Genomic DNA, 27,985 nt, shown 5'->3' with positions numbered 1-27,985 from the left:
GGGCAGGTTTGGGAATGAAGCTGCCACAGTGCTGGTGGAAGCCAGCAGGGAGTGGGTTGGGTTACCCTGAGGCAAGGTGTAGCAAGACTTCCTACCCACTGCCATTCACAACCTTGCCTGTGAAACTCATTACAAAACTAATAATCCAGAATGAAAACAGTGAACAAGAAAGTACCGTAAGTGGGGCTGTTGGCCCTGACAGTCTCAACAGACCCTCCTCCTATATATATCCATCACCTCGCTGGTTGTCTCCTGGATGCTCTACAGAATTCCTGAGAAGCCCACCTCCACCACCACCCCTGGTGCTCCTTAGAGCCTCCCTCATCACTGCTGCCCTCACCACTGGCACCAGCATCACCACCACTATGCCACCATCACCTCCGCCATCCCCTCCAACCACAAGCTCCTTACTGTGTCACAGCAACAGCAACGCTGCCAACACCAACACTACCATCACGCAGCAGTGAGTGGCAGCACCGGATTTAAAGCCAGGTGCACCTGGCTCGAGAGCCTGTGCTCCTAGCTGCTTTGCTTTATCAGAGACCAGGCCGCAAAGTCGCAATGTGGCTGTCCAGTGAGAGGTGCTGGGAGTTTCCCTACACGATCGTGCATGTTTAAGGAGCTGCTCACTGCTGTCATTTGATTATTATTTACCATATATGTGTATCAAACCAGCACACTGATTCCCATAATGTATACAATTATGCGTCAGTCAAAAAGAATCCATTCTGATGCCTTCAAAGAGATAATATGAAATGCTGGTAGGGATGTGTAGAAGCTGGAACCTCTACACATCACTGGCAGGAGTGTAAAGTGTACTGCTAAATATTTACCCCGGAGAACAGAACATATATGTCCACAGTTACACACAAATGTTCATAGCGGTATGCAAAATAGTCCCAAAGTGAAAACGGAAATGTCCACCAATTTGTGAATGAATAAACAAACGTGGATCCGTACGGTGGAATATCATTTGATCATAAACATGAAAGAAGTACTCACATATGCTACAATGGGAGGAGTCTTGAGAAGCATGAAGTGAGAGAAGCCAGACATGAAAGACAATGCATTTGATCATTCTGTTAATTTAAAATGTCTAGAACAGACAACGCCACAGATAGACTCCTCATTATTTTACTTCTATCAGGAAAAACACATCTGAGGTTTTCTATCAGGATACACAGATGCACTTCCTACTTTCCAACAGTGACATGACAATGTCATTACACTGGTGATTTACATAACCAATTCTCTATTAATAAACACTTTTAAAAAAGAAAACAACTCTGCCTTTCCTTCCAAAGACACTGAAGGCAGCATGTCACAGGAGTACATGCTGCCACCAGCTCTTTTTCGTAAATCTAGGCACTCTGGCCTCTTTAAACATGCAAATCCAAGACCAATGCCCCCTCTTAGCCAGTTCTCAGATCAGTGCCCAGTGCTGTCAAGGGCCTCACACTCACTCTACTAAGATGCCCAACTCCACGCATTGTTGGTGCCAGATCAGATAGAGGGGGAAAAATGGTCACTGACACAAAAAGAATTTTAGATTTTCCAAGGAAAAGCCACTTGACTCCTGCAGGCTTCTTATCTTGACTGACACCTGTTCTGGATCCAAGGAAAGACATTAAGTAAATGATATTCTGGGAGGATGAGGAAAACACACTGACATCTGAGGGTTGGCAATGTAAGATAGGGAGCTGCTTCTCTTAGAAGATAGAATTTCATTTAGTGTTTTTAAAATGCTTTAAATTCTTAGTCTAAATTACTTCCTCAAAAATGGGACAGTGTTTTCCAGATCAGTTATTCCATCCCTATACCCATGACTTGAAAGACATTCCCAGATAAATTGGAGTTAGTATAAACTTAATGCATTAATGATAAAGCATATAAAATGTTTATGTTTAATAACACTTTAATGAATCAATAAATGTTTGCTTGAAAATATAAGACTAGCGGATTGATTTTCTTTGGGGGAGGGGTGTTGGAAATCACTTAAAAATAGTCCTTCTGCTTTAAATTTGAACTATTACAATGATTACATTAAAATTTTTATAACAATACATTTCAAGGCTAAATTTTCCACAAAGTAAAAATGCTTCAAAAATCTACTTATTAGAAAATTAAGTTGATGAAGGAATAGGTCACTAAAAGTAAAGTCAAACAGAGCAGAGTGTGGCACAGCGGTTAAGATGCTGCTTGCGATGTCTGCAGCCCGTGCTGGACTAGCTGGATTACTGTCCTAGCTCAACCTCCAATTCCAGCTTCCTGTTCACTGTGTGCCCTGGGAAGAGCAGATGATGGCTCAAGTACTTACTTGGGTCCCTGCCACCCCTATGGGCGACCCTGATGGAGTTCTTGGCTCCTGACTTTGATCTGCTCCAGCCCTAGCTATTTTGGGCATTTGAGGAGTAAACTAGTAGATGGAAGATCTCGCTCTGTTTGTCTGTCTCTGTTTCTACCTGTGCTTCTTGCAAATTAAAAAAAAGCATAGAACCAATACACTCACATCATATGTAGGTAAAATTAAAAGAAGGCAGTCAGTGTTGTCACACAAAGCATTACCTTACCACAAAATATTCCTAATGTCACAATAGGCACTTAGTCTCAATTCACCTTTATAATAAAAATTATTTTGTAAAAGAACTATTATGTATTTCTTAGAGAAAGACTTATTAGAAGTAAAACTCTGAAATTCAGGGGGCTTGAGTTATATCCCTATAACTCTACAGCAAAAAACTCTTCCCTCCAAACAGGATACACCAAGTGTTTAACACATTAATTATCATCCTTCATCAAGCATAAAACCAACAGTCAGGAAATACAGCTGCAATGGCACAATTACCAACACACTCAGAATAAACCCTGGAGCAAAAAAAAACAAATGGCTTGCTTTTCATTAACAGAGCCCGGCCACCGTTTCCAAAGACAGTGTTTGCTTTCCAGTCAGAGTCCCAAAAGGCGGCTAAGGGGCATTTGCTTTGGTACAGCCAGAGAACAAATCAACCATGAAAATACTTATTTGAATTTCAAGATCTCCATGATCAATATACAGTGCCACTCAGAACAAAAGTATTATACATACATCAATTAAAAGAAGACCTTAGGGGCCGGCACTGTGGCGTGGCACATAAAGCTGCTGCCTGCAGCGCCAGCATCCCATATGGGCACCAGTTTATGTCCCAGCTGCTCCACTTCCGATCCAGCTCTCTGCTATGGGTTGGGAAAGCAGTAGAGGATAGCTCAAGTCCTTGCGCCCCTGCACCCTAGTAGGGGACCTGGAAGAAGCTCCTGTCTCCTGGCTTCAGATCAGCACAGCTCTGGCCATTGTGGCCATCTGGAGAGTGAACCAGTGGATGGAAGACCTCTCTCTCTCTCTCTCTGCCTCTGCTTCTCTGTGACTCTGCCTTTCAAATAAATAAACAAATCTTTAAAAAAAAAAAAAAAGAAGACTTGATAAAATAAAAATCTTATTAGCACCAGACATATTTTAAAAAATACTGGTGCAAGAAGATTGTGAAGCCAAACAGCAGCCTCATAATGAATGATGATACAAACGACATTTGTGGTCTTGGTTTTCATGTTTCCTTGCATACAATATGTATGCAATGTGCCTATCTATGTAATAATGAGTTGTGTAGAACAACTCAGATATATACTGTAACAGACTGGAGTTTACATAAAGAATTCTAATGTAGCGAGTCACGGTTGAAAGTGTTACAGAGCAGTGTTATGGAGAGGCACTCAAAGCACAGGTTAGGCAGGATTTGCCTCTGGACACATTCTGGGCATCACTACAACACGGCTGTTCTTCAACAGATGTACTGCTCCTACCCAGAGTGCATCACCGCCACTCCACGAGCTGTTAATGAAGTCATAATTGAAGGAAAGTTCTGAGGGTATCAAAGGTAACGGAGAGTCTCCTGTCCAAAATGTTTGTGATCATGTCCAGAACCATGGCGGTCAAATTGATGATCGGTCTCTGCCCAGAAATCCTGCCCAGCATCAGCTCACTCTTGTCTGCAGGGTGAGCAGCCTGGCAGACACGAAGGAGCCACATTTTCCACTGCACAGCATGCCAGGAGTACACACAGGGGTCCTTCTGGGACTGTGGCACCAATTCAATTTCATATCATAGTTTTCTATGCAATTCACCTCAACCTGAAGTTTTCTTTTCTTATATTTGGGGGTGGCATCATTTCCTCGTCTACTTGGCTGAGGGGTACAGCTCTCTTTCAAAAAACAGAGAACCTCTGAAGCAGTATACAAAACAGCACCTCGTGTGTATTCCTATGCCCAGAGCTGAAAGTCACCCAGGAGATTCTGCCCAGGCCCACGTGAGAACTGTGAACAGCGTGTGATCATTGTGGTCAGTCCACTGTGGTCATGACGGCTGCTTCCTGAGGTGTGGGAAGCAGCAGTAAATCAGAGAGAAGACACACAGCCCCTACCAGCAGCGGTACCATTGCCAGCGTGAAGGGGAAGGCTGCAGGCTTACATGTGCAGAATATTCGGCTGGACAGAGAGGGACACATGGAACCAGAAGGCCCCTCCGTCACTGCTGAGAGTGAGCAGAGCAGAGCTCAACATCTGACTGCCTGCGGCCGGCGGCCTGCGAGTGAGCACCCGTGACCGTGCAGCGAGGAGCCGGGAGGGCGAGGGAGGAAGAACTCCATGGTCGGCTCTCCCGCACGGGGGTCGCTCAGGTCCGTCACAGGCTGAGGCATCTCTCACGGGACCTTCATTTTCAAGACTGGCATCTGCAAGGTTTCCATCTTAAGACTTTGAGGGACGCAGTGACTTTACAGACATCTTAAAATCAAGGAAGCATTTTAAGGCAAAGACAAAATGCCCCAAACAAAGCAGCTTTTTAATGTTGTGAGTTTGTCAAGCAAAGCGTTGGGATACAAATTGCCTGAAAAACTAGAAGCAAGGCAATTTCCAGGTGAACTTGAGCTAGTTCTTGCCTATGTGGTTTTTTTTTTTTTCCTTTTTCAAAGATACAACCTGGTAACAAAGCACCCATTCTTCTCTCACCATTCTTAAAATCCTTTTGGAAGCAAAATCACTTCCTTATCTCGATAAAAATTCATTCCCAGCAACCATCAGGGAGAAAAATAATTCCGTGTTCAGTTTCAATACTGAGAGTTAGAGTCTGTACTTCTGTCCCTTCTGAGGGAAGAAATAACTGAGTTTGCTGATTTTTCACTTATAAAATATTACTGTAGTTTTACAGAAAAGTGTAGATCTGTATTCAATGGTACTCTCAGAATAGAGGATTTTTCCAAAGTCAGAGAGCAAAGAGAACACCTTAAATGAATGAGTATGTCTGGATTTAGTAACTGCAAGTAACCAAGCGCACGCAATCTTCTCTTCGGCCGTGTCTACCAAGTATCACAGAGGAGCAAAGGCAATCACTGGGGTTGAGTCCCTCTCCCAGGACCACGGATCGCCGGGTCCATCTGAGGTTTTGGATTGCATCTGCGTGTACAGCAATCATGGCACTGAAGACTGACACATAAACATGACCCTGCTGGGCATCCAGCGCTCTCTCTGACCTCGTACGCTGCAATGGAGCTCTGGGTAAGATTTTCAAGAGGCCTCTCCTAGCTTTCCTACCTTCAGCGTGGTGAACTCGTATGGCTGGTAACCTCTGAAGCTCTCGTGGATGGCGGCCATCGTGTGGGAAGTTTTCTCCCAAAAATGAAGCAGGGTAGTCTGCGAAGAGAGGTGGGAAGCGATTCGTGTTCTGAACGCCGAGTTCCAGCCGCAGGCCTCTGAAGGAGGCGTCCAGCTCATCTCGGCACCTGTTAGGTTTCCCACTGGGTCCCTGTGCACACCTCGGATTTCAGCCCATAAATGCCCGGGATTCCCCCAAACACTGCCTCCCACGGCACACGTGGCTCCCTCCACCTGGAACCCTCCCCTCTCCGTTCTCTGTATCATTCACTCCATTCTTCAAACCCCAGTCTAGGCAGAAACAATCTCTCTCTGATACTCCTCAACTGTTTGAGTTTTCCTGTCTCAAACCCCCATGGAGTCATCTAGAATTTTTTTCAGTGAGCACTTTGTGTCCTGCAGGTTTAGAACATACAGTCAGATGGTCTCAACTTCCTTCCTAAACGTGGAGCTCTTTGAAGACACAGAACCTGGTCTTCTTAATTTTATTATTCCCTACAACATACAGCAATTGGTAATCCACACTCAACAGACCCCTGAAGTAAACACAGGGCAGTGGGGAAGTACAGAATATGTATAGGGAACAGATGCTTGGATTGAGTCAAACTGTAGGGCCCTCGGAGACAGATGTGGCAAGTAAATTATGAGAATGGCATTGCGAACATCAAAATGCCAAAACCAGACTCGGAGCTCAAAGATCCTTTCTGTGGCATCCGAGTCTCAAGCCATTCTTTGTTCATCGTAACAAACATCACTTTGTTACCTGGTATGTCGCTAGCATGTGAGACAAGAGATTGCATCTGCTTGCTCCAAGAAGATCCACTTTTTGACACACGTCCATCTTCAACTTGTCAAAGTTTTTTTTTGCAAGGCGTACCTGTGTCTGTACCTGTGAAAACCAAGGAAGAATCTCTGGATTAGTCAGACTCCTAAGTAGTTAACGTTTGCAGGTGAGAGGAGACCCACATGGAGCGCTTCTCTTTCTTACTTGAAAACTCCAGGTAGAGAAGATCCCACAACGTGCACGCTTTACCTCAAACGCTCAACTCAGAGCACAGCCCATATGCCTTTCTAGCAGACTGAAGATCTTCACTGTGTCTTTCTCACTCTTGTGTTGAGATTCCTTTCTCGCCAGGGCATTCACAAACCGACCACAGTGCCGAGGATTCTGGAGATGTGCAGGTGGCACATCTGCTGCTCCACTGTTTACCTGCGTTGCTCGGAGCCCAGTCCCGCACACTTCTCACTCAGCTTTCCCTCGGGCTATACATAATGTGCGATGTTTGTGAAGACAAAAGGTGAACAGCAAGCCCATTTACTAACCCACAGACTTGATTTGTATTCCCCCTGTTTTTCTACTAATGCCCTTTTTCTGTCTAGGAGACCTATGAGGAAATTTTGACATAACTTTAAAAACTGCCCCCCCCCCCAAACAATTTAGTATCAAGAAATTACACTAACACTTTTCTGTCTGTCCCTGAACCATACAGTAAATTTAGGGACAGAGTAAAGGTCAAGAAAGATTCAGATATGCCTATTCTCTACACTATTTCATAGTAAAGCAGAAAGTTAAAACGTAATGCAACTTTAAAATGTAATGCAGTAAATTCTGAGTCAGGCAGGAGTTTGGTCTGGCAGTTAAGAAACTATCTGGGATGCTCACATCCCATATCAAGGAACCTGGGTTCAAGTCCAGGCCCTGCCCTGGAGGCCAGCCCCCTGTTGATATTCCCCCAGGAGGCAGCACAGGGGAGCTCTGGGCTGAGCCTAGTTCTGGCTGTGTGGGCATTGGAGGAGCGAACCAGTGGAGGGAAGTTCTTTCTCTTTCCTTCTCTGTATCTCTACCTCTCAAACAAATTTTTAATTTAAACTGTGAAGTCAACATCTCCCCCTTCTTCCAATTCAAAGTGTTACCACATCATATTATGACCAGAGAAAGCAAGCCAAGCTTTTAAAAACCCACTTTGTGGAGGTATAGTTGACAAATAGAAAGCTGTCTATCTTTAGGGTACTCAACTTTAGAGTTCAAACATTAACCTCTCACAGATGATGGCTCAAGTTGCAGACACAAGATAGGTAACAGAACTGGAAGGGACAATGGCTCCTTACAAAGGCCCTCACCCCAGGACCCCAGCGGGGGGACACAGCCAAGGTCTAATTTGCCCACCAGCACAGCACCTGACAACCTGCTGCGGGGCGGAGACTTGATACGCATTTGTTGCCACAATGAAATTCTGCAGGTCATTTGAAGAAGTAAGGCATTTGAATGTGTTTTAAAGTGTAACCCTTAAAAAATAAATAAATAAAGTGTAGCCCTTAAAGTAGTTTTAGAAGTGATGACGGTTGCTGGCGTTGCGGCGCAGTGGATTAAGCTGTCACTTGTGACACTGGCGTCCTATAACCAAACGCCGCTTTACATCCCGGCGCTGGGCTCATCCCTGGTTGTTGCACTGTTGCAGCCATCTGAGGAGTGAACCAGCTGATGGAAGACCTTTCTCTCTCTCTCTCTCTCTCTCTCCCCCTCCCTCCCTCCTGTCCTCCCTCTCCCCTTCTCTTTCCCTCTCTCTTTCTGTAACTCTGCTTCTCAAATAAATAAATAAATCTTAAAGACAGGCAGTCAAGAACTGTGAATGAATGCCCATGTGCATAAGGACCTACCAGGCTTTCAGAGAGGACAAAGAAGTTAGCGAGCGCACTGCATTACACTGAAGGGAAACAGAAGAGCAGGCTGAGGGTGAGGAACAGAGACAGCACAGACAGCTGCAGGTGATGTCGCTGAAGTCCCCATTACTGGCTCCCTGCATCCCAGCCCGTTGCCCTATAACTCTGTGATGCTCTCCTACTCCGACTCTGCCCTTGGCCTTGTGACTGACTTTGGTCAATGAGATGCTGACAAATGTAACAACACCGGAAGCTTTAAAAAAATAAAAGACTGGCCCGCCTCTACTTTTATTCTGGCTTCTCTGAGATTGCCATGAGGATGTGCCCAGGCTAGATGGGTGGACGGGTTCAAGAGACTGTGTGCTGGCCAGCTCCGTGGCTCACTAGACTAATCCTCCGCCTGCAGGGCTGGCACCCAGGTTCTAGTCCCAGTTGGGGCACCAGATTCTGTCCCGGTTGCCCCTCTTCCAGGCCAGCTCTCTGCTGTGGCCAGGGAGGGCAGTGGAGGATGGCCCAGGTGCTTGGGCCCTGCACCCACATGGGAGGCCAGGAGCAAGCACCTGGCTCCTGGCTTCAGATCGGTGCAGCACACCGGCCGTAGCAGCCATTTAGCCATTTGGGGGGTGAACCAACGGAAGGAAGACCTTTCTCTCTGTCTCTCTCTCACTGTCAAAAAAAAGAAGAAGGCACTTTGCATGCAAGAGACACGAGAGGGAGAACCCAGTTGTCCTAGCAGATGAGTTTTTGACCAGCGGGTCGCAGGCATGCAAGGAAGTCCAGCCATTATCAGTACACCCCTCCCTGCCCCACAGCTAACCACAAACACCCAAGTGAGCCCACAGGGGCCAGAACTGCACTACTAACCCACAGATCTGTAAGCAATAAAAATGCTCAGTGTTTAAAGCCACGGAGTGCTTGGTTGGGATTTCACAGCATTCCTGTGGCTGCAGATAACTGATCTAAGTCGGGACAAGACCATGAAGGCTTCTGATGTGAGGGAACATCTGAGGTGGGTCTCAAAGCATAACCAGGACACACGAAGTAAATATAAAGTATCTACGTCATTAGCCTCCTGACATGGATATTCTAGATTTTCTAATTAAATGCAAAGTAACATTTTTGGCAGGGGTGTGAATTTTGCTTTTTCTCTTTACAGGAATAAATCAGTTACTCGGAGACAAGTTTATATGCTAGGAGGCAACTTATTTTATTTGCTCGTAACAACGATCTCATGAATTCATACAGTTTGCAATGTGCCCGAAATTAATTTTGCCAAGTGAATTTAGAAACCCAGAAGACGCCTTCAGCACTTGACCCAGTAAGTTCTGAGAGGCCATATGCTTTGTGTGTCAACAATGATTACGAAAATACTTAATGCACTGCTGAGTTTCCAAATGCTGACGCCTTTCCCTGCCAAAGGAGGAGGATGGGACACGGCTGTGCGTCTGAACACGGTAGAGTTCATTTACTGCTCGGTGCACGTGTCTGCTCTAGAAAACCTTTCCAGCCGGCAATCCGAGGACAAAACGCCAAGGACACAGTCAAGCCCGAGCCACCAGCAAGAGCCTAATTCCAGATGCCTCCAGATGCACTCCAGTGAGAAATGCTCGCGGATTCAGCCCTCTCCACCCCAGCTGAAGTACATCCAGTTACGTAAACATCGTGAGGAGCTCCAGTGGTTCTCAAGGTTCCGTGAAAAAACTTCCACTCAAAGAAATGTGCCCCTTGTTTACCTCTGAAGTTCGTCAGCTCCCCTTTCTCCCCATATGCTCTAAATCCTAGGGAATGACTGCATATTACACCCTCTTTAGTTTGGGTCCTGCATCGCCCAGGTCATGGAAATGCAGTGTATCCGAGACAGCAGCAATGCCTGGACTGTCAGAATCTCGGGGTCCTTCCTAATCTGGAAGTCTCCCCCAGGCCCCAACTTGAACCACACGCGGTGCAGCCAAAGCCGTCTGTCCTCTCAGATCAGTCTACTTCCCCTGCCGTGGGGAAGATCTTCATACTGCCTACAGCCAAATCAGGAGAGTGCTGAGCACTATTATGTTGTTTTCCTAAAGGTTTTGTTTCCTTCAAGAACAATACCAAACAATTCCGCTCTTATTTTTCTACCTCCTCCCGCCCTCCAGTCATTCAGCTAATGTTCATGGAGCATCTTCCATACGCTGGTAGCCGTGGACGCAACATCTGCCCCTGGGAGACTCACAGGGGATATGTTCTTATCACTGAAGGTATAACTGCAGACTGAGCGAGGTGCTCAGCCCCGCAAACACGACTAATCAACGATCCAACCCAGAGGATGTGTCCTGAGAACACGGGGTTCAACCTCTACCCTGGAGGACTGAACACCATTAATTATGTAAGGGGACAGAGTAGTTAGTTCGGGGAGTGGGTGGGTGGGGGCATGTGCAAAGGCCCTGGGGTGAAGGACAACAGGCAGGCCCCAGAACGGACAGCAGGCTGATACAGCTGACTTGTTAACAAGCAGGAGGGTGGTACAAAGTGAGGAGTGGCGGGCTGAAGCACACACTGGAACAGGGCCTCCGCGTGCTCAGGATTTCAGTTTTTCTCCTAGAGCAGGGGGAAACCAATGAAGGCTTTCAAGAAAGGAAGAGCTGGGATCCTTTTCTCAGTTCAGAAGTCTGCCTCACTGCAGCGTGGAGACGGACTGGAGGAGGGATGAAGGCAGACCAGGACGGAGCTGGGGCAGAGCAAGGACGGCGGATTTTCACTTGGAGAGTGAGGCTGGGCAGGGACAACCGTGCTCGTACTGGAGAGAGATGGAGGAGGCAACACAGGACCTGGCTGGGGAGGGGAGGATGACTCCTAGGTACCTGGCCACCCCCAACCCCACGTTGTGTCTAGCTCACCTTCCCCACAAGCTCATTCTGCCAGCTTTGCCGGACACCCCAGAGCACCAGAATCCGTGGCTTTTTTCCCAGCAGCTCTCCACACTCCTCCCTCACTGACGCGTGCTGTTCCTCTGTGTTTTCTGCTGATGAAGCATCCTGCCTTCAGGGGGAGATTTTAAGACCACAGAATGCATCAGTCACTTCCTTTTGTCTTCCGTGAGGTGCCACAAGGGAAAGTCTAAGCCTGTCTGAAGTCACAGAACAGAAGGTCTGGCTTCGTTAAAAGAGCATCTTCTTGTCCAAAGTCAATGATCTAGGACCTTTCAAGGGTCAGATAATTAAGTCCTTGCCGAGTCACTTCAATGAACATTTACCGCACATGCTTTATCATATATGCACCCACTGATGGCAGGAGCAATTTAATGTCATGTTATGCAGAGAAGTATGGGGAAATGGCCCTACGTGTACTGTGCATGTGTGTAGGAAGCCAGTGGACACTTTAGGACTACTTTTTTTTTTTGACAGGCAGAGTGGACAGTGAGAGAGAGAGACAGAGAGAAAGGTCTTCCTTTTGCTGTTGGTTCACCCTCCAATGGCCGCCGCGGCCAGTGCGCTGCAGCCGGCGCACACGCGCTGATCCGATGGCAGGAGCCAGGTGCTTCTCCTGGTCTCCCATGGGGTGCAGGGCCCAAGCACCTGGGCCATCCTCCACTGCACTCCCTGGCCACAGCAGAGAGCTGGCCTGGAAGAGGGGCAACTGGGACAGAATCCAGCGCCCCGACTGGGACTAGAACCCGGTGTGCCGGCCCCGCAGGTGAAGGATTAGCCTAGTGAGCCACGGCGCTGGCCAGGACTACTTACTTTTGGATCTCCTCTTAACAACATTCCCTCCCTTTAACAATGCAGTTTCACTGGGGGCTGCTATGCTTTTCACAGACCGTTCCTACTGATCGGCCCAGGGTGGCGTCTTGGCCCAAGCCGAGTCAGCTGAAACGGATCATGGTAGGCTGATGCAGTAGCAGGCTCCGACCCAAGCTGGATGGATCAGAGCCCTTCCTGAGGGTTTCTGAATTTGCAACTGGCAAGAAAAAGTCTTAATCCTTCTCCGATGGCTAAAGCACAAGGGGCAAAAAGCCCTGGCGTTTGAGTTTCTTGCAATGTGAAGAACATAGGTCTGAAAAAATAAAGACGACAGGCAGAGAAAAACACAGAGGAGACAGTGGGAGTGCCCTGGTAGAACTCAGGCTCCTGGGTCCAGTAGCCCCGCGGGTGGTAACATGGGGTTTCTAACTAACTCCTCCCTTTGCGTCAATCAATTCAGAGCCTTCTGCTGTGTGGAACTAAGACAGCACTAAATCAGGTGGCTCAGGCTGACTCATGAAAACTCTACAAAGTTCTTTAATAAGCACCCTTTTGTTTCAACTTTGATTACTCCAGCGTTTCTAAAATTTAGTTGAACACAGAACTTTTTCCATATACCGTAATCCACCTATTACCTGCCATGATATTTGAGAAATCCCTGCTTTGCACAAAAGAACCAAACCAGAGATAGTTGTCTAACATGCAAGTGTGAGGATTAGACATGGATGTCTCCCGATCTACAGTCCAGGCTCTGGACACTACAGAGAGAACACAGGGTTATTCTTCACGCGATCCACAGCACTCCGAGTCTGAGACACGCACAGAAGTGCAGACGTCACCTCTGAAATCTCAGCTCAACGATGGCTGACCGTCTCAGTTTAGATGGAGGCACAGTCTGCATAGCACCTGTCACCAGGAACCTTGTTCAGCTCCTCAGCACGGTGGCAGGGAGGCAGCCCGTCAGACTCCCTCGGGTGCTCCATGGTCAAGTGTGCCGCTTTCCAGGTTAAATATGCACACAGGTGATCTCTTTATTCTGGACCTCAGAGATGCCGCCACTACTGCCTTCATCATCTCACACCGTCACCATTTCCTTAAAAAGATTACTTATTTATTAAAAGAGTGACAGGTGCGGTGGGGTGAGAGAGATCTGCCACCCTCTGGGTCATTCCCCAGATGTCCCTAACAGCAAGCGCTGGTCTAAGCCAACATTAGGAGCCAGGAACTCCACTCAGGTCTCCCCCGTGGGTGGCAGGGACTCAATCACTTGAGCCGTTATCTGCCGCCTTCCCAGGTGCATTAACAGGAAGCTGGATCAAGAGTGGAGAAGCCAACACTCAAACCATGTACTCTGATATGGGGCATCCCTTGCAGTGGCTTAACGTGCTCTGCCACAATGCCCAGCCCAAACTTTAAAAATTATTGATTTATTTTGGAGGCAGAAAGACAAAGAGGGAGGAAGGGAGGGAGGGAGGGAGACAGAGACAGGAACAGAGACAACTCCCATATAATGTTCATTCCCCAAATGTATGCAACAGCTGGGACTAGGCTGGACTAAAGCCGGGAGTAGTAGCGACCCAACCACTTGAGCCATCACCTACCACTCCCCATCCTGTGCCTTAGCAGGAAGCTGGAATCAAGAGAGGATTTGGGATGAGGACCCAGGCACTCTGATACGGGATATGGACATCTTAACTGGTGTCTTAACCACTAGGCCATGTGCCAGACCCCTGACTATTACTGTCAATCAGCTTTACTGAGCTACAACGTTAAGTGTACAGTTCTATGAGTTTTAGGATGAGTGCACACAATTATGCAGTGAGCGGCACACTCAGATACAGAACATGTCTGTCACCCTGAACGTTCCCACTGCAGTCCTGCCCTGACGTTTCAGGCCCTGCCAACTTCCAGTCTGCCTCCCGTCACTACAGATTTGTCTCTTCTGGAGTGTCACACAAATGGCATTGTAACGTAGTCTCTGGTCTTCCTGTGGCTGGGTTTTTTTTTCAGCATAATCTTTTTCAGATCAATCATGTTGCATATGTTAGTAGTTATTTTTTTATTGCTACATAGTATTCAACTATAGGACTGTGGTGTGATTCATACACATTTAGATTGTTTCCAGTTTTGGGCAACTGTGAATAAGGCTGCTATAAAGATGTGAGGACAATTCATCACCCGAACGCATTTTCTATTTCTCTTAGGTAAATATTCAGTAGTCGGAGTGCTGATTCACATGGCATATCTACAGCTCACGTTATAAGAAACCACCGAGCCATTTTTCCAAGTAACTGTGTTATTCTGCATCCTAGAATGAATGCAAGTTCCACTGACTCCACACCCTCACTCGTGCTCGGTATTTTCAGTCTTTGAAATTCCAGCCATTCTAGTGGCTGTGTAGTCATAGCTGTGATTTTTAACTTCCATTTCTCTAGTGACTAACGATGCTGAATATTTCAAGCGGTAACTGCCACTTACATATCTTTAGCAACGTGCCTATTCAAATCGTTTGCCCATTCAAAAACCTGGGTTTGGTTACCAAATTGTGAGATATTTGTATGCTCTGCACACAAATGCATTATCAGACATATAAACGTACTTGAAAATGTTCCTGGAAAAGTGGAATGAAAAAGTGATCTTCATTTTCTGTTAACACTTTGTAAAGACTCCTCATCAGTTTGGAACATTTTCCTCAACTTTAACATTTGCCTTTCACTTTCTTAATAGTGCCTTTTGAAATACCAAGTATTATTCTATGGTTTATGTGCTTTGTGCCTTAATAAATCTTTCCCTAACCCAAGGTCAAACATTTTTTACAGTACTTTTTCTTCTAGAAATTTAATATTTGGGGCCGGCACTGTGGCATAGCAGGTAAAGCCACCACCTGCAGTGCCAGCTTCCCACATGGGCGCCAATTCGAGTCCCGGCTGCTCCACTTCCAATCCAGCTCTCTGTTATGGCCTGAGAAAGCAGTACAAGATGGCCCAAGACCTTGAGCCCTTGCACCCGCATGGGAGACCTGGAAGAAGATTCCGGCTCCTGGCTTCGGATTGGCTCAGCTCTGACTGCTGTGGTCAATGGGGGAGTGAACCAGCAGATGGAAGACCTCTTTCTCTTTCTCTATTTCTCTCTCTCTGTGTAACTCTGACTTTAAAATAAATAAATAAATCTTTAACAAAAAAAGAAATTGAATATTTTAGCTAATCCCATTTATATTGATCATCATTTCTAGTTCATTTCTGTGAAGTCTGTGGTTAGGGGTGCAGGTTCATGGAGTTTACCTTGCAAATGGGGATGCAACCATTCCATGATCATTTGTTGAAAAAATTATCCAATTGCATACATCTTGGCACTTTTAGTATGATCAAGCCATACATGTGTTGGTCTATTTTTGGATTTCCTGTTCTATTATTTTAATCCATCTAGCTACCCTGTCTACCAATACTACACTGTTTTGATTGTTGTTGCTTTTAATACATCTAAAGTCAGGTACTGTAAGTTTTTTAAATCGCTTTGTCTATTCCAGGTATTCCATGTTTTATACACGTTTTAGGGTTAGCTATCTATTTCTAGGAAAAAAAGTCTTTAAGATGTTATCGGAATTGCACTGAATCTATAGATATTGGAAAGAACTGACATTTTAGGGGTCAGCACTGTGGCACAGCGGGTTAAAGCCCTGGCCTGAAGCGCCAGCATCCCATATGGGCGCCGGTTTGAGACCCGGCTGCTCCACTTTCAATCCAGCTCTCTGCTATGGCCTGGGAAAGCAGTAGAAGATAGCCTAAGTCCTTGGGCCCCTGCACCCACGTGGGAGACCCGGAAGAAATTCCTGGCTCCTGGCTTTGGATCGGAACAGCTCTGGCTGTTGTGGCCAACTGGGGAGTGAACCAGTGGATGGAAGACCTTCCTCTCTCTCTCTCGCTCTCTCTCTCTCTCTCTGCCTCTCCTCCCTCTGTGTAACTCTGACTTTCAAATAAACAAACAAAATCTTTAAAAAAAAAAAAAAGAACTGACATTTTAATATCTTCTTACCAATGAACATGGTATATCTCTATATTTATTGGGATTTTAAATTGTCAACATTTTTTGTAGGTTTTGATACATAAATCTTACACATATTTTGTTAAATTTAGTACTTAGTATTTCATACTTTGGAAGCTGTTGTAATTTCTACACCTTTGAATAGCTAATAGTTCATTACTAGAAATAAAATAATTTTGTTGCTTGGTCTTGTATCCTGTGGTGTTGCTAATATTAGTTCTACTATATTTCTTAGAACTTTTATAAGCAAGATCTATGTGCATGTATCATGTTGTTTGAGAATAAAGACAGTTTTACTTCTCACTTTCCAATGTGTATGTCTTTTACTCATTTTCATACCTTATTGTACTGACTATGACACTGCTGAGTAGAAGCTAGTGTCGCTCCCCCTCTTCATGGAGGAACGACACTAAGCCCTGCCTAGGCTTCATAGCCGAGTCACGGCACCATTATGTCGCTCCCCGTCTTCGTGAAGGAACGACACAGGACCCTGTGCTGTTCTTTCGTCTGCTCGGCCCTCCCCGGGTTTGCTGCTGGTTCTTCCCGGGTTGGCTACTGTCCCTTCCACCTCCGTGGAAGGGCGGTTCCCCCTGGCCACTTTCCCCACTTCCACAGGGGAGTGGCACACTGCCGGCCGGCTCTCTGGGGGCTGCACAGGTGTTCCCCTTAGATGTTCCCCTTAGATGTTCCTGGTGCATGCCGTCTCTCTCCTCCTTTATAGTCCTCCTCCGCCAATCCCAACTCTGCTACCCACACACCGAGTACGTTGCTCTCCTCCAATCAGGAGCAGGTCCCACAGTTTATTGGTTGAACTGGAGGCAGCTGTGTAGAAGCTGCTTCCCTTCTCAGCGCCATATTGTGGGAAAGCAGATGCATAGAATAAGTCTTAATTCCAGTAACTTAGTCTAGTCCGAGTTGCTCCCAGTTGCTCCCCACAGATCCCCCTTTCTTTTTATTTTTTGGCGTTGATACGCACCTGTCTTCGGTGCCCCGCGGCACACACTCTGCTCTGCTTGCTAGAGTTGCCCACAGGTTCTTACAAGTCCTATCAATCAGGGAAACCGAATCTGGGTCCTCTCTTCGCCATGTTGTGAGGAGGTTTTTAGGCGCTGATGCGTGCCTGTGTTCGGTGCCCTGCAGCGCATGCTCTGCTCTGCCTGGAGGTGCTTACAAGCCCTATCAGGCAAACCGAATCCAAGCCTTCTCATTGCCATATTGTGGGGAGGCTTATTGGTGTTGATTCGTGCCTATCTTCGGTGACCTGCAGCTCACACTCTGGTCGAGCTGCCTGCTGGTGCTTATCGCCCTAATCAGGCAGACCGAATCCAAGCTCTCTCATTGCTGTGTTGTGGGGAGGCCTTTCTCTATTTCTCTATCTCCGGGCATTCCTATTTCTCCTGTTTTACTTCTATCTACCAGCATTCCTATTTCTCTCATTTTACTTCTAAACTTCTGTTTCTCTTATCCCTGCCGCTTCCCGGCGCCCGCCCCGAGGCTGCTTCTCGGTACCCGCCCCGCGGCGGCTTCCCGGCTCTGAGCCGCTTCAGCCCGCGCCTCTCTCATCTGCGCGGCTTCCCGGCTCTGCGCGGCTTGGCTTCGCGCGCGCACTCCGCGGTCTCTGTGCTAGCCCCGCGTTCCCTATCTACTTGTGCCCCGCACGCTTTCTCTGCGCGCGGCAGCCTCCGCGAGTCACACAGCCCCAGCTCACGTCTCCGCCACTAGCATTCAATCTAAGTTCCCCGGGCTAACCTGGCGAATTCAACCCAGCTCACGTTTCCGCCCCACGATTTGGCTTCCCGTCCTTTGCTCCCCAGGCTAATCAGACGGATTCCAACCTGGCTTACGTTTCCGCTTCTGGTTTTAACTTTTCGCCCCTTATTCCCGGGCTAACTCAACGAATCCCAAAGTGGCTTTCGTCTCCGCCTCGGCCTGCCCCCCGCGGCTTCAATTTCCCTAACATTTTTCTCTACCTGGTATGTTTCCCCAAGCTTTCCTCCAACAATACTCCTCCCTCATTTCTCCTGGCCTCTCCCCACAGTCCGCATCCGAGTCTGTTTGTTCTAGCTTTCACTTTCGCCTTCGACCTTAGAGATTTCTCCCAGCTTCCCCCCGTAGTCCGTATCCGAGTCTATGCCTAGGCTTTCAATAGCTTCTTCCGGCACCTTTTTCGTCCGGCTTTCCCCTAGGCTGTTTGCTAGTCTCTCTCTCCGATATTTTTCCACTTCTTCCCGCCTCTTCCCTCCTAAGTTTCCTATCCGAGTCACAGCACCATTATGTCGCTCCCCCTCTTCATGGAGGAACGACACTAAGCCCTGCCTAGGCTTCATATCCAAGTCACGGCACCATTATGTCGCTCCCCCTCTTCATGGAGGAATGACACTAAACCCTGCCTAGGCTTCATAGCCGAGTCACGGCACCATTATGTCGCTCCCCGTCTTCGTGAAGGAACGACACAGGACCCTGTGCTGTTCTTTCGTCTGCTCGGCCCTCCCCGGGTTTGCTGCTGGTTCTTCCCGGGTTGGCTACTGTCCCTTCCACCTCCGTGGAAGGGCGGTTCCCCCTGGCCACTTTCCCCACTTCTGCAGGGGAGCGGCACACCGCCGGCCGGCTCTCTGGGGGCTGCACAGGTGTTCCCCTTAGATGTTCCCCTTAGATGTTCCTGGTGCATGCCGTCTCTCTCCTCCTTTATAGTCCTCCTCCGCCAATCCCAACTCTGCTACCCACACACCGAGTACGCTGCTCTCCTCCAATCAGGAGCAGGTCCCACAGTTTATTGGTTGAACTGGAGGCAGCTGTGTAGAAGCTGTTTCCCTTCTCAGCGCCATATTGTGGGAAAGCAGATGCATAGAATAAGTCTTAATTCCAGTAACTTAGTCTAGTCCGAGTTGCTCCCAGTTGCTCCCCACAGCTAGTATAAGCAAACATGCTTATCTTATTCTTGATTTTATGGGGGAAGCAATAAGGCTTTCCTGATTAAGTATGATGTTAGCTGTGGGATTTTATGTGTATCTGTTACAAGACTGAGGAAGTTTCCTTCTACTCCTAGTTTGCTGAGAATCTCTCAAAAGAAATTTCTTGTCTATGTTCATGACGGACATTTTATAGTCTTCTTGAAACATCTTTTTCTTGTTGTCAGGATTAATACTGGGATCATAAAATTAATTTGCAAGTGTTCATTCTTCTATTTTCTGGGAGGGTTTGTGTGTAATTAATATTATTCTTTGGTAAACATTTAGTATATTTCACTAGTGAAGCCTCATGGGACTGGAATTTTGTTTGTGGAAAGGTTTTTGAACTATAAATATGATATATAAGTAGAAAGAGTTATCAGGTTATTTGTTTCTATTTGAGTTAGATTTTGGTAGTTTTTATGCTTCAATAGATTTATTTATTTATTTGAAGATGTATTTATTTATTTGAAAGGCAGAATTACAGAGAGGCAAAGGCACAGAGAGGGAGAGAGAGAGGTCTTCCATTTGCTGGTTCACTCCCCAGTGAGCTGACCCAAAGCCAGGATCCAGAAGCTTCTTCCATGTCTCCCACATAGATGCAGGGACCCAAGCACATGGGCCGTCTTCTACTGCTTTCCCAGGCCATAGCAGAGAGCTGGATTGGAAGCAGAGCAGCTGGGACTCAAACCCATGCCCATATGCGATGCTGGCACTGCAGGCAGTGGCTTTACCTGCTATGCCACAGCACTGGCCCCCAAGAGATTTATTTATTTAATCTGAATTATCAAATGTGTTTGCTTAAAGATAGTCATATTTATTATCATTTTAATGTCTATACTATCTGCATTAAGGTCCTTTATTATTTTTCGTATTGACAATCTGTGTCTTCTCTCTCTTATTCCTAATCACTTCGACTAGAAGTTATCAATTTTATTGATTTTTCAAAGGATCAAGTTTTGATTTTACTGATTTTCTGTGTTTTATTTACAATTTCTTTTGTTTCTGTTCTTATTTCCCCCCATTACTAGCTTTTCTTTTTCTAGTTTCTTAAGTTTAGATTGATTTTTAGTAGTTCCTTATTTTAAAATATAAATATTTAATGGCATAATTTTTTTTTTTGACAGGCAGAGTGGACAGGGAGAGAGAGAGACAGAGAGAAAGGTCTTCCTTTTGCCGTTGGTTCACCCTCCAATGGCCGCCACGGCCGGCGCATCATGCTGATCCGAAGGCAGGAGCCAGGTGCTTCTCCTGGTCTCCCATGAGGTGCAGGGCCCAAGCACTTGGGCCATCCTCCACTGCACTCCCAGGCCATAGCAGAGAGCTGGCCTGGAAGAGGGGCAACCGGGACAGAATCCGGCGCCCTGACCGGGACTAGAACCCGGTGTGCCGGCGCTGCAAGGCGGAGAATAGCCTATTGAGCCATGGCACCGGCCTAATGGCATAAATTTTTCCACAAACATTGCATTAGCTACAGCTTACTATTTTAATATGTTGTACTTTCATTTCAAAATTTATCCTAATTTCCCTTGTAATATCTTCTTTTGACCGTTGGGTTTTGATGGATACTGTCTAATTTCCAATTATTTTGGAGAATAGTGCAAATCTTTGTATATATATTTACTTAGGCATGCATTTGTTTCTCATTTATGGCTTAATTCTTTTGTAATTGATCAGAGAAAATACTTAGCATTATTTCAATTTTTAAGAATTTATTCCAACCTGCTGTATGATTTCAAGCATAGTGTATCTTGGCTTTACACGTGTACTTGAAAATAATTATGTTCCAGTGTGAGATAGATTCTGTGAATGTCAATATGTCAAGGTAGCTGATACTATTCTATATCCTTATTGATTTCTGTCTACTTTTCTATCAATTTCTGAAAGAACAGTGTTGAAATTTCCAGCCACTGTTGTAGACAGTCTATGTTTTCTATCAATTCTTGCTTATTTGCATGCTCCTTTATTAGTTATACAAAAATTGGGATTATTATATCCTTTTTATGAATTGATCATATAAACATTCCTCTTTATTTCTGGTAGTAATCCTTGTTCTAAAGTCCTTGTTTGCCTAATATTAACATAGCTGCTTCATATAGCTGAGTCTTGCTTTGTAAGAAATTTAATCCATAGCTCATTTTTCTTCATTTTATCTGTAAACAATACTATGAGACTTATCAAGTACAACAAGAGCAATGGGGTTAGTCTGGTGTTATATTTAAGGGGAACCCATTTCCTTTAGAATAACCACATTTCTTTTCTAAATTGCTAACAAAGCATCTATATAGTCAACAGTTCTAGATATGGCTCAGAATTACCATGCCATATACTATATTGAGCTTTTAAAATTCCTCTTTTAAACATAGGACAATGTTTGCTTGTTATATTATTTCTGGCAGCTCTGATTTCTCAAAGCTCACTGGCAGCATTTCTGTGCTTGCATACATGAGTTTTCTGGGACATAATTCACCTAAATCTGGTGACGAAATGTATTTAACTACTACTAGCACACATTAGCTTCTTTCATAGATGCAGCTGCAATTTTTCCTTAAGGGCTCCTTTCTATCCTTTGCAATTTAGAAACCACTTTCCTTAATGGAGGTGAAAATAAAATAGGAACTTAGTGCTTCTGATTTTGTTGCATTTTGCTGTTAAGATTAAATCACAGAAAAATATATTTTCAAGTTCTATGCATTTTTGGAAAGCTCTTAAAAAAAAAAAAGGCTATCTCAGAGGTAATGCATCCCCCTAGCACCCAGACCATGGCCTCTCACTACTGCACCTCTCTTCAAGTGACCAGGAGCTCTTAAGGCAGGAAATACATAAGATGATTTTGAAACATTCTGTGCCAGAAGACAGGGACGATATCTCAGAAGGAGCTCCTACCAGCTAAAACTGAGATAGCTTGAGCATCAACAAATTTTATATGGTTGATGATTAAAACACACTAAATATATTCCAATCTGCAAGTCTATAATGATACATGAACAAATGAACAAACAAACAGAAAACTCAAATCTTCATTAGGCACCCATAGGGAAAGCCAACGAACCAATTCAGTACCCTGAAACAGCATCAGACACTTATGTTCGCCCTGTCGCCCTGTCTGTACTTCAGTGACCTGATACTTGATGAGGGACGGTTTCTACCTAAGTGTTCACTCTAACAAATGAAGGAGGAAGATAAACTATGTTAGACCATCCGTCCCCAACAGCAGGCCACCCTTTCTGAGGTACTGCTTCTCACTCAAAAATATTTCTGTTGCTACAGAATATTTCACAAACCTAAGATAAATCCAGGCTTTAGTTTTCCTGACACAATACTTAGTTCGTAATTCTCCTATTCCCTCCCAAGATATGTTCTTGAGCGCTGACAGTTGTAAGTGCTAGGAATAAGCAGGGGATAAAGCCAAATCTCTGCTTTCAGGATGGTTACTTTCTTGTCCATAAATCTCGGCAGGATGTAATAAAAGTAAATATGCCACTTTTTTAGACAATAAAAATAATGTAGCCTAAGAAAGACATGCGTGCAGTTTGGGAGGAATGGTGAGGATTCTGTTTTATATGGGACAGTCTTGAAAAAGCTCCCCCAGAAAATGATGCCAGACCAAAGCCCTGGAGGAAGTGAGGAGGCGGGCACGCAGGTGTCAGAGGGAAGGGATTCTCACAGGAAAGAGCAGCAGAACGAAGGCCCGAGGCTGGAGTATGCCAGGGCGTGTTCTGAGAACTGTGGTCCTTCTCTTTAGTATGTGCTTCTCTGAGCTGATTTTCATGCCTATTAAACTGTAAGTTCATCAACCAATGCACAATAAAACCTTCTTAATCTAACTCAGTGAGCGACTGTAAAAGTTGAGTGCTCTGTAAATGAGCGCATGGCGATGTGAATAGCTGTAGTAGTACGGATCTACGGAAGGCTGATTTACATACACTTTTTTTGTTTTTACTTCATGCTTTTCTAATGCTTCTAGTTGCTTGGACTGAGTGACACTGCAATGTGCATGTGAAATCTGCCCCCGACACGGTAGTGTGGGGTGTTACCCCGAGACCACGAGAATGAGAGGACTTGGCCTGTTTGGAGCAGAGCACACACACACACACACACACACACACGACGCCGTCCACACAGTCCCGGGCACTGCCCTGGAGAGTGCACTCTGCTCTCCTAAGTACTGGGGGAGCGACAGTGCAGAGCAGACAGGGGAACTGCAGAATAAGGCCAGAGGAGACGAAGGTTCACCAGTATAAGGAAGCAGGGATGGAGCAGTTAAACACGGTGCAGTGTGTGTGTGTGTGTGTGTGTGTATGCGTGTGTCCACGCAGAGACAGGATCACCTCATGGGCTTGTTGAGTACAGGACCCCAGCTAAGGAGAAGGAAAGCAAGCAGAGGGAGAAGCTGGAAGGTGGGACAATGGGAAGTCACGGGGCCCGCTGGGGAGAAGACAGAATGGGCCGCCACGCTGACTCCCAGCGACCGAGGAGGGAGGGGACGGCAGACAGAAGAAGAGGAAAGCTGAAGTCAGTAAAGAAGCAGAAGGAGAGAAAAAGGGTGGGAATCTGTGCACGTTTAATCCTGCAGCTATGATGGTGAATATGCAGTATGGTGCCAAAAACAAGGAAGATGTGGCTGTCACTTAACCAAAGCTACATAAGCAGGGACTCCGTGAGGCTTTCCAGCCACATCTCTGCTGACCTTATGGATTAAAGCATCCCCTTCACACGCACGAAAGCGATTTATTCAAAGCAAGAGTTTTGTATCCACCTGTGGCGTCAAGACAGTGCACACACGCAGCCAGCACATTCCAGCGCACAAGAACACAGCCTTCAGAGCGACTGTTCAGCCTGGCCGTTAACACTGCCACCTGCACTGCAGTACCTGGGTTCAATACTCAGCTGCGGTTCCTGGCCCCAGCTTCCTGCTAATGCAGACCCTGGTAGGGACAGCACTGATGGCTCAGGTCGGGTCTCTGCCACGCACAGAAGAGACCTGGATTGCATTCCTGGTTCAGAGCTTTGGCTCTGTCTAGTTCCAGCTGTTGCAGGCACTTGGGGAGGAAACCAGTGGATGGGAGATCTCTTACTGTCTCCATCTCTCTGCCTCTCAAAGATCTGAAATAAAATACTTTTTTAAAAAAGATTTATTTATTTGAAAGGCAGAGTTACAGAGATGCAAAGGCAGAGAGAGAGAGAGAGAGAGAGAGAGAGAGAGGTCTTCCATCCACTGGTTCACTCTCCAGATGGCTGCAAACGCCAGAGCTGCGCTGATCCAAAGCCAGAAGCCAGGAGCTGCTTCTGTGTCTCCCACACTGGTGCAGGGGCCCAGAGTCTTGGGCCATCATCTGCTATTTTCCCAGGCCAGAGCAGAGAGCTGGATTGGAAGTGGAGCAGGGACTCAAACCGGTTCCCATGTGGAATGCTGGCATTGCAGGCAGCAGCTTCAATGGCTACACCACAGCGCCAGCCCCTAAAATAAAATGTTTTTAAAAGAACATGGTGTGGCCAGCATTGTAACATAGTGGGTAAAGCCACCACCTGTAATGCTGGTATCCCATACTGGCATCCCACATGGGTGCCGGTCCGAGTACTGGCTACTCTATTTCCAATCCAGTTCTGTGCTAATGGTCTGGGAAAAGCAGCAGAAGATGGCCCAGGTGTTTGGGCCCCTGTACCCACACTGGAGACCCAGATCAAGCTCCTGCTCCTGACTTTGGCCTGGTTCAGCCTTGGCCATGGTGGCCACGTGGGCAATGAACCAGCAGATAGGAGATCTCTCTCTAATTCTCCCTCTATCTCTGTAACTCTGCCTCGCAAACAGATATATATGAGCATGGTACAAATACATCATTCAGACGCTCCTTTCCAGACTCTCATGAAAAAATACCAAATTTCTTCCCTAACTCTGCCCTTCAGGAGCCCAGGTTTATACCACGTTCTGATCACAAAACAAAAATCAAAGTCACTGAGAGAACACAGCACAGCAACGCTGCAGGGCCATTTTCTAGGAAAGCATAAAACACTGCACAGATGAACACCTTCCTCAAATAACCATCCGAAAGATGACTCAGGAGATAAGGGCCCATGCCACAGTCCTCGCCCTCAAGTTTCCAGATAAGCAAGCTGCAAGTCTGCTTGGTTTATTACACCGAGCGGCCGACCTCTGCACCTTGCTTCTCAGGGGGAAAGGGAGAGAGGAGTGGACTCTTAGGAGGGCCTCCGGATTTACCTGTCTTACATAGCAACTCCCCTCGTTTCACAGAGGACAACAAGGAGGCACAAGACAATTGTGTCTAAGCCACAACCGCCCGTGAGTGAGTGCGAGATCCAGGACGTGAAGCAGGCTGGATCCTGTCGCCTGCTATATGAATTACAAGCTCCGCCTCCAGGCCCTGCTTGCCTTTGGCCAGCTGGCCTCCGCTGCCACGTCACACCCCAGGCACCGTGCTCTGGGCACACGGAGTTGCCACCTCTGCTACACAGGCCAAACTCACATCCGTGCTTCCGCACCCTTCCTGTCCTGCTCGTCCCCGTGGTAACTCTCACGTCTGTTCTGTTTCTGCTAAGAGGTCTGCACCTCTGAGAGCCTCTTCCGGTGATGCTCTCCTGCAGTCTGCAGCTCCCTCCCCTTTGCAGGCAGTGCACCGTGCAAGGCCCTTCCGACAGCAGACTGTGCTCAGTGCCACCTGTTCCCACGCGTACCCAGCTGTCCTCCGGGCTCGGAACTTAACGAGCTGGACGTACACGATTCTATCAGGCTAAAGCTGTGGGCCGTGCAGGGAGCAGGTATGCAAGACACAGTGTGGATGCAGAGGATACTGGAAGAGGGGACAAATCTCCGCCCAGGTCTTGCTTTCCCCACTGCACAAAACTGCTCTGCAAGGGACACAACAGGCTCTGTTTGCTGAGCTGTCGCTCAGGCTTTTTCAGGCACTGGTCCTTTTTCTCATCATTGCCGCCACCATGTACAGATTAGACATAAATATGCACGCACATATTCTCATTTGGTTCTCACAACACGCCTACAGCACAATTTTGTTACTATTTTTATCTCACAAAGGAGACCGGGTTTCAGAACCATCAGGCAACTTACGCAAACTTACTTTACCAGCAAGGGTGGGTCCATGCTCAGTTCTCTAAATCACTTTGCCATCCCAGTTGTGCCAAATCTCAGACCACTGAGATACTGAGTATGACCCAAAATAAGGGTGTTGGCACTCTCTCTCCTACTCTTTTTCCTTGTCACTGCATTAACTCATCCCATAAAAACACTCTAATGTGTTAAAAAGCTTGAGATTCCAGCTTCTTGTATTAAAATATGAACTATTAGTCACTATGCAGATACCTTCATTGATGTGGGATCAAAGAGTAAAAGATCTTCTTTTTTCAATCCAAAGCAAGTAGAAATAAACACAGTTAAAAACATTTACAACCATGCAGCTTATAATATAGTACGTAGATGCATTTCAGATTAATTTAGCCAGCCATCACAACATCCTAACATTGTTAATGTTTACTCAGCTGGTATTTTTTTTTTTCAGTTTTCTGTTTTTAACTTAAGAAAGCAATTCTGTCATCAGAAAATTTAACCGACTGGGCTCACTTCCTCTTTCAGGTCATCAGTGGCAGTATGAACTCAGGTTACAGGGCTGTGCCCAGGGTACACACTTGATCAATTTGTCTCTGAGAGGCACACCTTGCAGCTGGCAGCCTAAACCTACGACACTGTCTTCTCAGCCCACCTGTATTTCTTGTATTTACTGGATTTTTTTGGAAAAAAATAAATTATTATTTATTTTCGAGAGAAGGGGGTAAAGAGAGGTCCTATCTGCTGTTCACTGCCCAAATGCCTGTGACAGCCAGCACTGGGTCAGGGCCACAGCGGGAGCCAGGACACAATCCGAGTCCCCTGAGAGGTGGCAGGTACCGATCACTTGAGGCGTCACTGTTGTTTCTCAAGGCCTCATTCACAGGACACGGAGTCAGGAATCAGAGAGGAACAGAACGTAAGGTGTTTTAACCAGCATCTTAACCAGCAGCCAAATGCTCACCCTGCTACTATGGCTTTAAAACGGTATTCTTTTTATATTTATTACTTTCTTTTGATCATTTATTCACATGTATGTGCTATGGAAAAGGCTAAAGAATTTGCTGTGCCTCCTGACTGCTCCTGCTTATATTTTATATTCCTGTAGGTTTTATCATGCTTCTCGGTGGCCATTCACTGTATGTAACCATAAATCATCACGCACATCAACCACCAAATCAGCAGGTGAACCGACTGGCGGCGATGGCCCCCGTGTGGGGGTGTGCCTCTTTGCTCTGAGAAGGGTCCTGGAGAAGGGGACAGGGATGACTGGCAGGCCTTCCCCTCACAGTCCCACCTGGTGGTGCCCTGGAATTCCAAAAGCGAGGCCGATCCGGGCGTCCAGGGACCTCTGAGCAGCCCGGCACGTGAAGGCCACCTCACATCCCTGCAGCAGTGTGGGCAAATCCGGACCCTGCACACTGGCACCGGCGTCTTTATCTTCTTGCCCCAGTAATTGTCGGATGTCAGAAAGGAAGCTGGTCCCGCTGCTTTAATTTCTCATTTGCCCAAACCGTTAAAACATGTTCTGAGATTTGATGTATCGCAGTGTATCCCTTGCTCCTTCCTGCTGGAAGCCACCTTGTTCCGATTTGCTCTGGAACACCTGGGTCCCGTGTTCTTTGCCAACACCCAGCCCATTTTTGGTTTGTGTCAGGGATGGCTCCTTTGGTCAGCACAGCTCTGATGCCAGTTCAGGCTTTCCCGATGCTAAGCCCGTGCTCCTGTGGCCCAGGCAGCCCGCTGCCCTTCAAAATGCACTCACCCTTCAGTATTGTCAGACTCCCATGGAAATGAATGTGGCCCTGGGGCTGGCGCTGTGGCACAGTGGGTTAAGTCACAACCTGCAGTGCCAGAATCTC

At 46.6% G+C, this 27,985-nt stretch overlaps 1 protein-coding gene across 6 annotated transcripts in view; it reads right to left on the bottom strand.

Annotated features, from left to right (window-relative positions):
- ICA1 (islet cell autoantigen 1) overlaps positions 1-27,985 on the bottom strand; it is a 155,825-nt gene that overhangs the window by 36,980 nt on the left and 90,860 nt on the right. For all 6 annotated transcript variants that reach the window (XM_008261686.5, XM_089315687.1, XM_051853319.3 and 3 more), the window contains exons 7-8: positions 6,443-6,568; positions 5,620-5,718 (exon numbers count right to left, since the gene is read on the bottom strand). In XM_008261686.5, the coding sequence (XP_008259908.1) occupies positions 5,620-5,718; positions 6,443-6,568 (225 nt within the window). The remainder of the gene's footprint in view (positions 1-5,619; positions 5,719-6,442; positions 6,569-27,985) is intronic.

This window comes from Oryctolagus cuniculus, chromosome 16, assembly GCF_051225735.1.
Source record: "Oryctolagus cuniculus isolate XC-2025 breed Fujian yellow rabbit chromosome 16, ASM5122573v1, whole genome shotgun sequence".
In the NCBI taxonomy this organism is placed as follows: Eukaryota; Metazoa; Chordata; class Mammalia; order Lagomorpha; family Leporidae; genus Oryctolagus; species Oryctolagus cuniculus.
The sequence above is the reverse complement of the archived record's forward strand: the minus strand, read 5'-3'. Positions and strand labels throughout refer to the sequence as shown.